This window comes from Condylura cristata, unplaced genomic scaffold, assembly GCF_000260355.1.
Source record: "Condylura cristata isolate star-nosed mole 26May11 unplaced genomic scaffold, ConCri1.0 scaffold00066, whole genome shotgun sequence".
Classification (NCBI taxonomy): Eukaryota; Metazoa; Chordata; class Mammalia; order Eulipotyphla; family Talpidae; genus Condylura; species Condylura cristata.
The window spans coordinates 83,074-95,312 of record NW_004567167.1 but is presented as its reverse complement, the minus strand read 5'-3'; the positions used below and the strand labels follow the sequence as shown (position 1 = coordinate 95,312).

At 63.7% G+C, this 12,239-nt stretch overlaps 2 protein-coding genes across 2 annotated transcripts in view; one reads left to right on the top strand and one right to left on the bottom strand.

Moving 5' to 3' along the window:
* The first annotated feature begins 220 nt into the window (after positions 1-220).
* The window catches only part of LOC101618334 (zinc finger protein 583), a 26,063-nt gene continuing 14,044 nt past the window's right edge, over positions 221-12,239 (top strand). The window contains exon 1 of the mRNA XM_012734666.1: positions 221-1,682. Coding sequence (XP_012590120.1) covers positions 221-1,682 — 1,462 coding nt within the window. The remainder of the gene's footprint in view (positions 1,683-12,239) is intronic.
* ZNF667 (zinc finger protein 667) lies at positions 4,827-12,147 on the bottom strand. The gene is made up of 6 exons (XM_012734689.1): positions 12,123-12,147; positions 11,477-11,543; positions 10,923-11,124; positions 10,408-10,528; positions 9,466-9,558; positions 4,827-7,621 (listed from the first exon to the last, which is right to left on the bottom strand). Exons 3-6 carry the CDS (start codon positions 10,953-10,955, stop codon positions 6,051-6,053), a joined length of 1,818 nt encoding a protein of 605 aa, XP_012590143.1. The 5' UTR covers positions 10,956-11,124; positions 11,477-11,543; positions 12,123-12,147; the 3' UTR covers positions 4,827-6,050.

The following is a 12,239-nucleotide window of genomic DNA, read 5'->3' as shown; positions in this document are numbered from 1 at the left end:
GGTTGGCGTGCAGACGCCGAGCCGGGAGCCGCACTCTGGAGGCTGTTAAGGGGTGAAATGGCGGCCGTGGGTGTCGGAGACCCCTTTCCAGGCGTCTTCGCGGCTGTGCGCTTCACTTACCTCCAGCGTCCTCCAGTTCTCAGCCTTTATGATCCCGCCTAACCGAGACCGCATTTGAGCCGCTCAGCCTGCCGGTATTTCAGCCGCCGGTTCTTGTTTGATGAGTCCTCTTCCGGTGCACAGATACAAAAGACATGTGTTTTCTTGCTCTCTTTTAGATTGGGGGCGTCTGTTCAAGAGCCGCGAGCCTTCCTCGAAGCAGGTTATTTATGAGGAGTCGCCTGAAGCAGTGGTAGCGGGAAGAAGCCATCCCCGGCACAGCCCCGACCGCCCCGCACCGAGCCAGGACTGCGACCGTGAGGCCTGGCGCCAGAGCCGCCTTGGGGCCCGGGGGGCCCACCCCCGGCAGCTGCTCTTGGCTCATGGGGAGCGCCTCGCCGGAGACCCGAGCAGCGAGTCTGGCAGATCTTGGCCAGCCTTCCCCCGGGATGCCACGTGCGATAGAAAGCAGAGTCTCCCCACCAAAGAAAGCCTACGTAAGCGAGAGCCACAGAAGAGAAGCTACCGGAAGAAGGCTGCCGAGGTGAGGCGTAAGAAAGTCTGCGTGGAGAAGAAGCTCCTGAAGTGTGGCGACTGCGAGAAGGTCTTCCGCCAGAGCTCCTCGCTCACGCTCCACCAGCGGATCCACACCGGGGAGAAGCCCTACGCCTGCGTGGAGTGCGGCAAGGCCTTCAGCCAGAGCGCCAACCTGGCGCAGCACCGGCGCATCCACACGGGCGAGCGGCCGTACGCCTGTGAGGACTGCAGCAAGGCCTTCAGCCAGAACGCGCACCTGGCGCAGCACCGGCGGGTGCACACGGGCGAGAAGCCCTACCAGTGTGAGGACTGCAGCAAGGCCTTCAGCCAGATCGCGCACCTGACGCAGCACCGGCGGGTGCACACCGGCGAGCGGCCCTTCGAGTGCGTCGAGTGCGGCAAGGCCTTCAGCAACGGCTCCTTTCTCGCGCAGCACCAGCGGATCCACACCGGGGAGAAGCCCTACGCCTGCGGCATGTGCGGCAAGGCCTTCAGCCACCGCGGGTACCTCATCGTGCACCAGCGGATCCACACGGGCGAGCGGCCGTACGCCTGCGGCGAGTGCGGCAAGGCCTTCAGCCAGTACGCGCACCTGGCGCAGCACCAGCGCGTGCACACGGGCGAGAAGCCCTACGCGTGTAAGGTGTGCGGCAAGGCCTTCGGCCAGATCGCGTACCTGGACCAGCACCAGCGGGTGCACACCGGGGAGAAGCCCTACGCCTGCGTCGAGTGCGGCAAGGCCTTCAGCAACAGCTCGTCGCTCGCGCAGCACCAGAGGAGCCACACCGGGGAGAAGCCCTACGTGTGCAAGGAGTGCAGGAAGACCTTCAGCCAGAACGCGGGCCTCGCGCAGCACCGGCGCATCCACACCGGGGAGAAGCCCTACGCCTGCGGCGTGTGCGGCAAGGCCTTCAGCTACAGCGGCTCCCTCACGCTGCACCAGCGGATCCACACCGGGGAGCGGCCCTACGCCTGCAAGGGCTGCAGCAAGGCCTTCCGGCAGCGCGCGCACCTCGCCCACCACGAGCGCACCCACAGCGCGGAGCCCTTCCTGCCGCTGGCCTCGCCCCCGCCCTCCCTGCCCAGCCCGCCGCCGAGAGCGGTGGGCTTGATCTCCTAGCTGCCCGCGGGTCGGCGCCGCCCTCCATCCCTGGCCCAGTCCGCAGTGACACCTGGCCCGGCGCGGCAGCAGCAGTCCGACCGGTTGGTTCTCCCCGTCGCTTGTCCGCATGGCAGCCGGACTCACGCAGAGCTGGGCTGCCCCGAGTGCGCCTCGCCATCACCCTCGCCCCATCTCAGCCTTCGGGTCACGCACACATTCCTCAAAATAAGCTGAGGCGCCGCCCGCCTCCCCCCGCCGGCTGTCTGCGCCCAGAGCCCCGCCTCCGGGCGGCAGCTGCCTCCCTCTACGTTTACGCTCTCGGTTCCAGCATCTGGAGGGCTGGGGTCTCGCTCGGTCGCTGTTTCGGCCTCGAATTTTAGGGAACGAGTTTGCCTTTAGCTAGCGCCAGTTTTCTTGCGGTTGGAGCAACGGCCCTACCTCAGAAGTGAGTGGGGGGACTGGGATGGTGAAGCTCGGACGTCGCTCGTTGGCAAGGAGCGAAGCCCAGAGGCCAGTGCACGCGTGACGCAGGGAGAAACACACAGAGCAGCCGGCCGTCGCGACACGGACCACAGAAGTAACAAGAGTAGCCGCAGCTCGGGCTCCGCGACTGCGCTGTTTGGGCCGGGGCCGGGGGAGGGTCAAGACGGCGGCTCCCTCCAGCCGCCGTGAGGAGGCGCCGTTAGCTACTCGCTGTTCAGAACGCCTGACTTAAAAACCACTTAGAATTCACTGAGCTGTTTGCATTTACACTAACACAAGGGCAGGCCTGGTGCTAAAGAAAACGCGACAGGATCAGTCACCAGAGGAGGATGCAGGGTGAGCCTGACTCCCTCTCCCCAGTTCAGGCCTGAACTGTGCTAAACCCGTTATCGTCTGTAGAAAAGGCTGTCGGGCTTCTAAGCTGTGATCCCAGAACCAGAGGGAAAGCACCCCAAACCGTCGGTTGGTCCTCACCCGCAAACGCCTGAGTAAGCGTCACGTGTAAGTAGCCGTGGGGGCAGGCGATGCTAGCACCCCACGGCTGGCGGCACCCCGCTCCAGCGCATCACCTTGTAGGGCTGCCTAGCTCTCTGCAGGATGAGTCCCCAGGCCGCCTGAGTAGGGACCGAGGGTGAACGCTGCATAGAGGGCGAAAGGGAAGCTCCGCTCCAGCGCTACCCTGTGGGGGCACATGTAGATGATGGCACGCCCCAAAGTAACCTGTAGCCTCCCCGGAGGCTGTTTCGAGGGTGGAAGCACTGTGGTACGGACGCCGCCCGCCCACCCGCCCGCCGTGTGCAGACGTGCACATGCCGTTCGTGAGGCGACTCGTCGCTGGCTCTACGTCCCGACAAAGTTTGTCTACAAAAACAGTCTCTTGTCACATGTGAAACAATCAGAGAGCAAAAACGCTTTTCAAGCAGAGAACAAGCCCAACAATCCTCGATGTGACCAGGAAAAGGTTTCCATGTTACTGGCAAAGGTGTGGAAACAAAAGATCTTAAAGTCAGAGTCCGGGGAAGTTACCACACAGCCTGCGGACTGTCCCCCTCCGGGAAGGGCGCTGTGAATCAGACACCTTCCTCTCAGCCGGTGTGCGGGCGGCAGGTGGCGCGTGCACGGAGGTGCAGGGGCTGCGTCTCGCGGAGGCCAGAGGAAATCTGTTTCACAACCGAGAAACAGTCACCCCCAGGGGCTCTCAGACTGGCGGAGGAAGCCGGAAACACGCGAGGGAGCCGGTTCGGCGCCGAGGCGGACAGTGGGTCCACGCAGGCTGTGGGCCGCTCGCCAGCATCTGCGTTGTCCTGAGAAAACCAAATCTGCTTGGCGGGTTGGACAGCGCACGTCTGGCTCTGTCCACACGCCGGCACGGAAGGCCGAGCAAACGGTGTCGGGCGAGGCGAGAACAGGCTCGTGTGTGGGTCAGGAGTACAGCGACAGCGTCAGCGGGCTGACTGCCCACGAGCCGGGCCACGTGGCTTCTTGCTGGCTGGGGGCCGGGGCTCGAGGGTGTGAGAAACGGAGCCGCGTTCTGAGCCAAGTCAGTCCACCCGTCCTCTGTCAGTGACCGAGACCTTCACCCTTTGCAAAGTCCGAAATGAAATGAGGAGACATCCTCCAGGGCCGCACAGGGAAACATGAAGGCGACCGCACCCACGACGCACGCTCGGAGCTGGGAGGGAGCCCCAGGAAGGAGTGGGTCAGACGCAACCGAACACACAGGATGAGGAGCACAACGGGCCGGAGTGGGCAGGCCAGGAGGAGCAGGGGCGACCCCCCCACCAGGCCAGAGCCAGTCCGCAGGGAGAAAGGGCTGGGCCCCCGGGTGCAGGAGTCAGCTACGAAGCTGTCCGCAGCCCCTCACCCAAGCCCACCCGGCCAGGGAGTGACCCCAGCACATCCCAAACCCCTCCTGTGTCCCTGCTGCCCTTCAGCAGTGCCTCAGGGAATGCACCTGTTCTGCTCCCCACTCTCTGGGGAGTCCTTGCCCCACACCCCAGCCAAAAACAATAATAAACTTGCCTCCCACCACCCCGTCTCTGGTGTCCACACCGGGTCTCGTCGCCTCTCCCTCCTCCAAGGACTCGGGGCCCTTCCACGTGGGCGGCTTCGGCCTTGCTGTCGGTGCTCCTCGCAGCGTTCCCGTGTGGTCAGGGCTGTCGTCGGCTCTGCCCGGCCCCCTCGCTGGTGTCCGGCCTTCTCGCCCCAGTCCTCCCTCAGGTGCATGGTGGCCCCTCCGGTCCCTGCCCTTGGCCCTGGCGCAGGGCCGCAGCTGCTTCTGCCCTTGGTGTTGGGGTCGCGGCCATCTCTGCTCATGGCGTTGGGCAACACAAGCCCAGCCAAGCCGGATCTGTGCCGCCCGCCCAGCCGCTGCGCTCCGCCCGGGCAGGCTCCCGTCCGTCCGTCCGTCCATTGGGAGCTGGCTGGGTTCAGGTCCACTGTGCAGGTCACCGAGATCCAAGCCTCCCCTGGGTTGTCGTGCGGAGTTGGGGTCTAGACAGTGGCCCCAGGCTCTGACCATGCCTCCTACCTTGCTGGGGCAGGGGGCTAACGGGGGCAGGGGGCTAACAGGGACAGGCCACCCCACCCGGCTGCTGCGCCCCTCCCCCCCCCCCACTCGAACGCTGCCGCTGCATTTCCACAGAACTGGCGCGAGCGCATCTAGCCCCTAGGTCGCGTCCAGAACCGGAGGCCCGGCCTCTCTGTCGCCCCCCACCCACGCGGAAGGTCTTAGTGGGACCCCAGGCAGTTTCCAGGGAAGGAGACACGGGGCGCCCGCAGCCAGCCACTCCTGGAAGGCGTGTCACTCCACACTGCCCAGCAGGGCCCCAGTTCACCTGACAACAGACCAGCACTGCCCCCTGGGAAGCGCTGACTCCCAGCCAGCCCCACCCTTTCTTCCACTAAGATGGGTCCCTGTGTCCATGGAGACAGGACGACACTGTGGCTCCACACCCGTGCACCCTCCCTGGCACTGGAGCCAGGCCCCCATCTCCTCTGTGTGGTGACTCAGGGGACACGGACAGGCAGGTCACCCTCAACTGGCCCTGAGGCCTGCTACAACCCTGCCCCACAAGTGGGGTCCAGATTGCAGGACTGTGTGTGGTCCCCAAGAGCCTGGAAATGACACTGGCAGCAAAATGTGTGATTAACGCATGGAGCCGGGAACTGACGTGACTGACATAGTCACTGACGGCCAATGTGGTGCTGGCACGAGGACACACTGGCACAGACCACAGGCCCAGTCCTCAGGGGCTGTGGTTCATGTCGCTCACCAGACCACAGACCCCCACAAAGGGGCCCCGCCTCCACCAGCACCGGGTTCTAACCACTGCTGAAGTGCCCTCTGACAGGGAGCGGCCAGGGTCCTCATGCTGGACCCTGAAAGGCCCTGAACCTAGGCTGTCAGGTCTCCTCACAGCACGACACACTCTGGGGGAGACTTGAGACCCAACCCGGGAGCCGTAACCCCCCTGCACAGACGGGGCAGGCAGCCCCAGACGCCCAGAGTGCTGGACACTGCCTTCCCATCGCCCGCCCCAGCCCTCCAACCCTTCCCCAGCACCCTGAGGAGCCGGCCGGAGACCCCAGTGCTGTCTCCCTGGTGTCCAGACGGAAGTGGAGTTGCCCCTCTAGGCCCCTCGTCTCCTTGTTCGATTCTTCCCCGAGGGGCTGGGGCCTCTGAGTCTGCAGGTTCCTGACACAAGACCCACGGCAAGGTCACCACTGACTTCTGAGCTCTGGCTCTCAAAGTGGGATGTGTCCCCCCCGGGTCCCAGCTGTCCCATGGCCTCACTGGCTCCGGCCACCCACTCCTCCGCGCCGGCGCTCAGGCTTTCCCTCCGGCATGCGTGCTCTGGTGCCGGATCAGGGACGAGCTCCGGCTATAGGCCTTCCCGCACTGGCCACACGCATAGGGCTTCTCTGAGGAGTGGCTCCTCTGGTGCCGGATGAGGTCCGAGCCGCTGCTGAAGGCCTTGCCGCACTGGCCGCACGCGTAGGGTTTCTCCCCGGTGTGGCTACGCTCGTGCAGGATCAGGGAGGTGCGCTGGCGGAAGGCCTTGCCACAGGCGGCGCAGGCGTAGGGCCGCTCCCCGGTGTGGATCCGCGCATGCTGGGCCAGGTGGGCACCCTGGCTGAAGGCCTTGCCACACTGCTCGCACACGTAGGGCCTGTCCTCGCTGTGGGTCCTCCGGTGCCGGGTGAGGGAGATGCGGTGGCTGAAGGCTTTCCCACACTCCTCGCACTGATAGGGTTTCTCCCCGGTGTGGATACGCTGATGTTCAATGAGAAATGACTGGCGGCCAAAGACTTTGCTACACTTGCTACACCGGAAAGGCTTCTCTTCAGAATGAATGTTCTGATGGATCTTCAGGTTTGCTGTTCCAGAAAACATCTTCCCGCACTCCTTGCACTCAAACAGCTTCTGCTTCCTCACGGGCGCTTTGGGATGCTGGAGCAGGGAAGAGGGCTGACTGCAGACCATCCAGCATTCGCGGCACCTGGGCATCTCTGCATTGTGAAGTCTGAGGTGAAGGATGAGGGTAGGAAGCCGCCTGAAGCCCTTCTGACATTTATCACATTTGTAGGGTGTGTCTGCAGTGTGGATTCTCTGGTGAAGCACGATGGATGAAACCCTGTCGAAGGATTTCCCACACTTCCTACACTCGTAAGGACTTTCTAAGTGGGGGCCGCTCTGCCGCAGGCTGAGCCTCACAGCTGTCTCCCCTTCACCGATTTCCTCTCCACAGTGACTTCTTCTGTGTCTATCAAGGGCCGATTTCCTACTGAAGCATCTCCCACACGCACTGCACTCGTGTTTCTTCTTTCTCTTGTGCATTTTCTTGTGCAGTAAGAGGGCTGACACGCGACTGAAGGCTTTCCCACATTTCCCACACCGGGGGACACTGTCCACAGAGCAGACTTGCTGGTGCAGGCTGAGAGCTGGGCATTGCTTCCAGGCCGTGCCACAGCCAAAGGCTGTTTCCTTTCCATTGTGAACTTTACTGTGTAGAGTCAGGGTGGCACTCTGAATGAAGCTCTCCCCACACTTAGCACACTTGTGGGTTTTCCTTCTGTGCTGAATTCTCTGATGAAGAATGAGGGATGAGATCTGCCTGAAAGATTTCCTACAGTGCCTGCATCCATAAGGTTTCTCTCCAGTAGGAGCGCTCTGGTGGAGTTTGAGAGAGAAGCTTTGACTAAAGACTTTTCCACAGTCACTACATTTTAAAGATCCCTTCCCTGAATGCACTTTCTTGGATTTTATCAGTTTCCTGCAGCCTCTCTTTTCCGTGGGTACATTTGGTGGTGCAGAAACTGGCTTCTGGTAGATGCTCTGCCCAGCTTTGCTGCACTGATTTAGAGGAAACTTCTTGGCCTCACACTTAGATCCTGAGTCTGAAAGACATCAACAAATTAAATGTTTTCCTGTACTGGGAAAGTGAGTTCCTCAACAGTCATCATAGTGTAAACCATAATAAAAACGATGGTAACTTTTACCACCTGAATCATGACTTTTTAGTGCCTAATAGTAAATGCTTTATAGAAATATCTAATGGGGTCCACATGGTGATTCACACGGTGCAGCAGGCCTCTCCTGTATTTCAATCAATCTGCCTGTTCTGCTCCCCACTCTGTCTCTGGGGAATCTTCTCACCCCCTGCACCTCTGAAATGTACCCTGGTTAGTTTTAGGTTCTGTATGCATAAATAAATCTTTAAAAAAGAGAAATATGTAATGACTAGAATTAAGGAAATTTTGAAGTCTGAAAGGAATACATGGAGGTCTTACTTGTAGAGTAAAGGTATACCATACACGTTAAACTCTGCGGGTTGTTCATTAAGTGAATGTAATTACAGGAAATGTTCAGAAGCGGGAAGGAAATTAGGGGTCGCCTGGCTGGAGGTGGGAATAAAAAAACAACAACTGGGCATGAGAGTTTTTACTGGAGTGATAAAAACGTCCCCAAATGGGATCAAGCAGCTGGACAACTTGGCAAATGTGTCAGCAACCACTGGGTCATATACTTAAAAGAGCTTAATTCTTCAATGTGTCAGTTACACCTTAATAAAGTTGTAGTCTTAAAATATCAACAACAAAGAAAAGGCCCGAACACTGGAACTGTGTCCAGGACATAAGCTTGGCATGGCCACTCCCCTACCAACAAGGAAAACTCCCAGGATGGAGAAGCTCAGGCTTCTCTTGGCGCAGGGGCACAGCCTCCAGGGCTGGGAGGACTGGTCTCTGGGAGGGGCTGGGCACCAGGACATCTGGGCAGGACACAGAGACCCCGAGAAGCCTCCAGACGTGACTCCAGAGCCTGGTCAGACTCAGCAGAAATGGAGACAAATTCTCCCAGGCTGGCCTGGGCCCCCCTTCGGATCCTGTGACCAGCCTACTGCCAGGTGGGGAACCCCGCCCAGCTACCTGGGCGTCTGCAGGCCTCACATGGACAGTGCAGGACTTGTCCTCCCAAGAGGAAGGCAGGGCCTCCCTGACCAGGGTCCAGGCGCACTGTCAACAGAGCCGCATGGGAGACGCTGAGTGTGGGGGAGGATGGGAGCCGAGCGGACCCGGCTGTGGCTCGAGGGGCATCCAGGAGGGGCGGGGCCTCCCGCGGTCAGTCGCGCCAACTGGCTGTCCAGCTTAGTGTCGGGCAACTGCCGGGCGCACAACAGAGGCGCTGGGGCCTCGCGAGCGCGTCAGCACCGGAGACTCGTGCCTGCGGGCGTGGCCAGGCGTTGCCAAAAGTGTCACTACTGCGAGCCACTTGGCTGAGATTAGGGGCCCTGGATGGGGTCGGCTGGAGGAGAACGGCGGGCTGCGTGCCGTGGACAGAAACGGGTCAGGTCGCGCAGAACAAACGGCTGGAAGGGAGAAGGGGGGCACCAGAACCTGGAGTCCAGGCGGCCATGTCTGTCCGATGGCACCGCTGCAGAAGTTGGTGCAGGCGTGGAGCTGATGGGCAGCACCAACCCCAGCTCACTGAGTGTCCAGGGACAGCATGGGGCCGTCCTCCCCGGGGTCAAGCGTCCTCACCCAGAGTCAGACCCCTGTGCCCACCCTGCAGGCCAGGTGGGAGGGCCCCTGGGCTTCAGCGCCAAAGCCAGCACCGTCCACAGTGGTGGTCAGTTGCCGTGGAGGTCACGCTGGAAAGACCTGGCCTTCCCTTGGCGGCGGGAAGGTTCCCGCGCAGACCAGGAGGCTGCCAGGGACCAGATGGTCAGCCGGTGGCCACTCACCCGCGCCCCGGTGCCGCTGCGCCAGCTCCACCTCGCAGGGCGCCTTCCCCTTCTCCAGCAGGGCAATCACGGTTGGCCTCCGCAAGGACAGTCCTGCACAGGGGGCAGGGTGGGGATGAGCGGCAGGTGCGGTGCAGGAGCCCTGCTGTGGGTGGCCTAGGCCCGGGTGTCCCAGGGACCTGAGAGTTGGGTCGGGCTCCACCATCCACAGCTCCGCCAGCAACGAGGCTCCCGCAAACAGGCGCTCTGGTGCCCCACTTCCCCCCCCCCACTCCCAGACCAGCCCCCCAGGAGCATGAGCCTGCCAGGCCGGACACCTCTTTCCACTCCCACAGCACCCCTCTGCCCCCACAAACCCCAAGAGCCAGAACGTGGCCTCCTGCGCCCCCCGCTGGCTGCAGCTGCACCCTGGAGTTGCCCCGTGTGACCTCGCTGTCTGCCACCTGCCTTTTACCAGTACCTGTGCAGTCGTTCCTTCAGTTCTCACTCTGCGAACAACGGGGTGTCCCCAGGAGGTTCCACCCCCAGGAACAGAACCCCAGGTGCAGGCGTGCTCACCGGCTCTGAGAGCACCAGGCCGGGAATACTACATGGCCGTGAACAAGGACGGAGACGGCGCTGCCAGGCGGCTCTGGTCTCTGTGGTTCGTTCCTGTGCTACTGTCGTTGATGTCACTCTGCACCCCATGACATGCACACGGGTGTGGGGCCCAGTCCACAGCACGACTCGGGAGCAGAGGGGGCCATGCCAGCCTCCTCCCGGCGCCGGGCGGGGCGGGGCCTACCAGGGGACGCGCCGCGCTGATGCGCGCAGGCGCACTGGAGACACCGGCCGCACCTAGGCCCGCTGCTTCCGACCGCGTTAAACCGCCAGATGCCGCTCAGTAGACAGCGGGGCTCCCGCGTCCCCACCGCGTGGGCACCCCGCGGCCCTGGGGCTCACCCAGAGACACCAGGTTCCGGTAGTTCTCCAGCATGACGTCTCCGTACAGGTCCCGCTGGGGCGGGCTCAGCCGCTCCCACTCCTCCCGGGAGAAGTAGATGGCCAGGTCCCCAAAGGTCACCTGGAAGGACACGCGGGCTGTCAGCTGGCGCGCGCCAGCCGGCGGCGGGGAAGCCCTGGGTATCCCCGCCCAAGGGGCCCCGGGGTGCGGCGCGCTGATGCCGGCCGTCTGTGAGGACCCGCAGGGCCTCCCTCCGCGCTGACCAGAGGCACGTCCTCAGCAGGGCACTGGTCAGGCAACTGGCCCGCGCCACAACACTCAGCCTGCGGCGGAATGTGCGGGCTTCCTCAGCCCCCAGCAAGGGGCCGTGGGAGGGAACACGAGGCGCCCTGAGAGGGTCTCCCAGGAGGGCAGGTCGCGGCACTGGGGACGCGAGAGGGGCGGTGGGCCAGGCAGCACGAGCGGCGGGAAGGGCCGGCTTCCGGGGCACCTTCGGGAGGCGGAGGCCGCTCACCTTGGCCCTGGCCTTGGTGCCGGCGGCCGGCATCCTCTCCTGCCCCGTGGGCCGCCTCCAAGGGACGGGCGCTGGGGCCCGGGCTGCCAGGGGTCTGCCCGGCCTGCACACCACCCTGGGGCGCCCTGCTGGCTGCCAGGCCGGGCTGGAGACTGGCCAAGTCTCCTTCCAGCAGGACCAGGCCTCCGTCCGCAATCCGGGGCTGGAATAAGACGCCACCTGTGTCTGGCCTCGCGGGGAGGCGCAGGCGTTGCCCGACCCTCCCGCGGCCTCCCAGCCCCCACCCTGGCGCCAGCAGCTGGGGAGCCCCCCAGGCCAGCAGAGACCCCACTCGGGGCCAGTGCCCATCATGCGTGGCCCGCAGGTACGGGCGCGGGGCTTCTGGACACCGCTGCCTGCTGCCCGGGCGCGAAAGGGGCCCAGAACCCGGTCTGCCGAGAAGGGCAGGGTCTAGGGGGCTGAATAGGGGTCACCCTTTATGCCGCCCTTGGAGGACAGCCCTGGAGGACAGACGCCTCGTTGGCCACGAGCTTCAGGGCACCCTTGGCCCAGACCTGCGCACATACGGAGGTTCCAGCTGTGGATGACCCGGGTTCCGGGCTCCGGAGGTCAGGAGGCCGCCTGTATGGAGGGAGCGGGGAAGGGTCGACACAGGCCCCTTGGGCGGCCACTGTGGGTGCCCAGGAGGAAGCCTCTGTCCTGGCTGCAAGAGGGAGGTGGGGAGGAAGCTGGGGAGCCCGGGAGCCCTGCAGATGGCTGGGGTGAGGGACCGGAATCCCCAGCAGGGCTGAGCGCCCCTGGCAGACTCGGGGCTGGGACCCAGGGGCGCTCAGGCCACGAGGGCTGTCCGGCAGGGTCCCCCGCAGGGCTCGGCGCTGCCAGGGGAGGAGGAGGCGGTGACATTAGGGTACACCCGGTTCTCAGCTCCCCACTCCCATTGCGGTGTTGGAGCCAAGTAGCCCAGGGGCTGCAGGGAGAGGCTGGGAGCCCTGGCCAGGCAGGGGTGCAGACACGCCCACCCTGGGGCCACTGACCGCACCGCAGCGCCCCCTCCCGCCGGCCGCAAAGGGCCGGCGCTCACCCGGCCCCCCCTCACCTGCGCCCCAGCCTCGTCCTCACCGCACGGGGCCGGCCCACACTCAGACCCTGGCCGGCACCCCAGAAGCCCAGCTCCGCCCGCACCCGCCCCCAGCCGCGCACCTGCGGGAGCGCCCCAGGAACAGCCCACAGGCGGAAAGCCCACACTCGGGCGCAGGGGGGCACGCGCCCCAGCAGCCCCGGGCGCCTCCCGCGCAGGCAGAGACCTGCACACCGCCC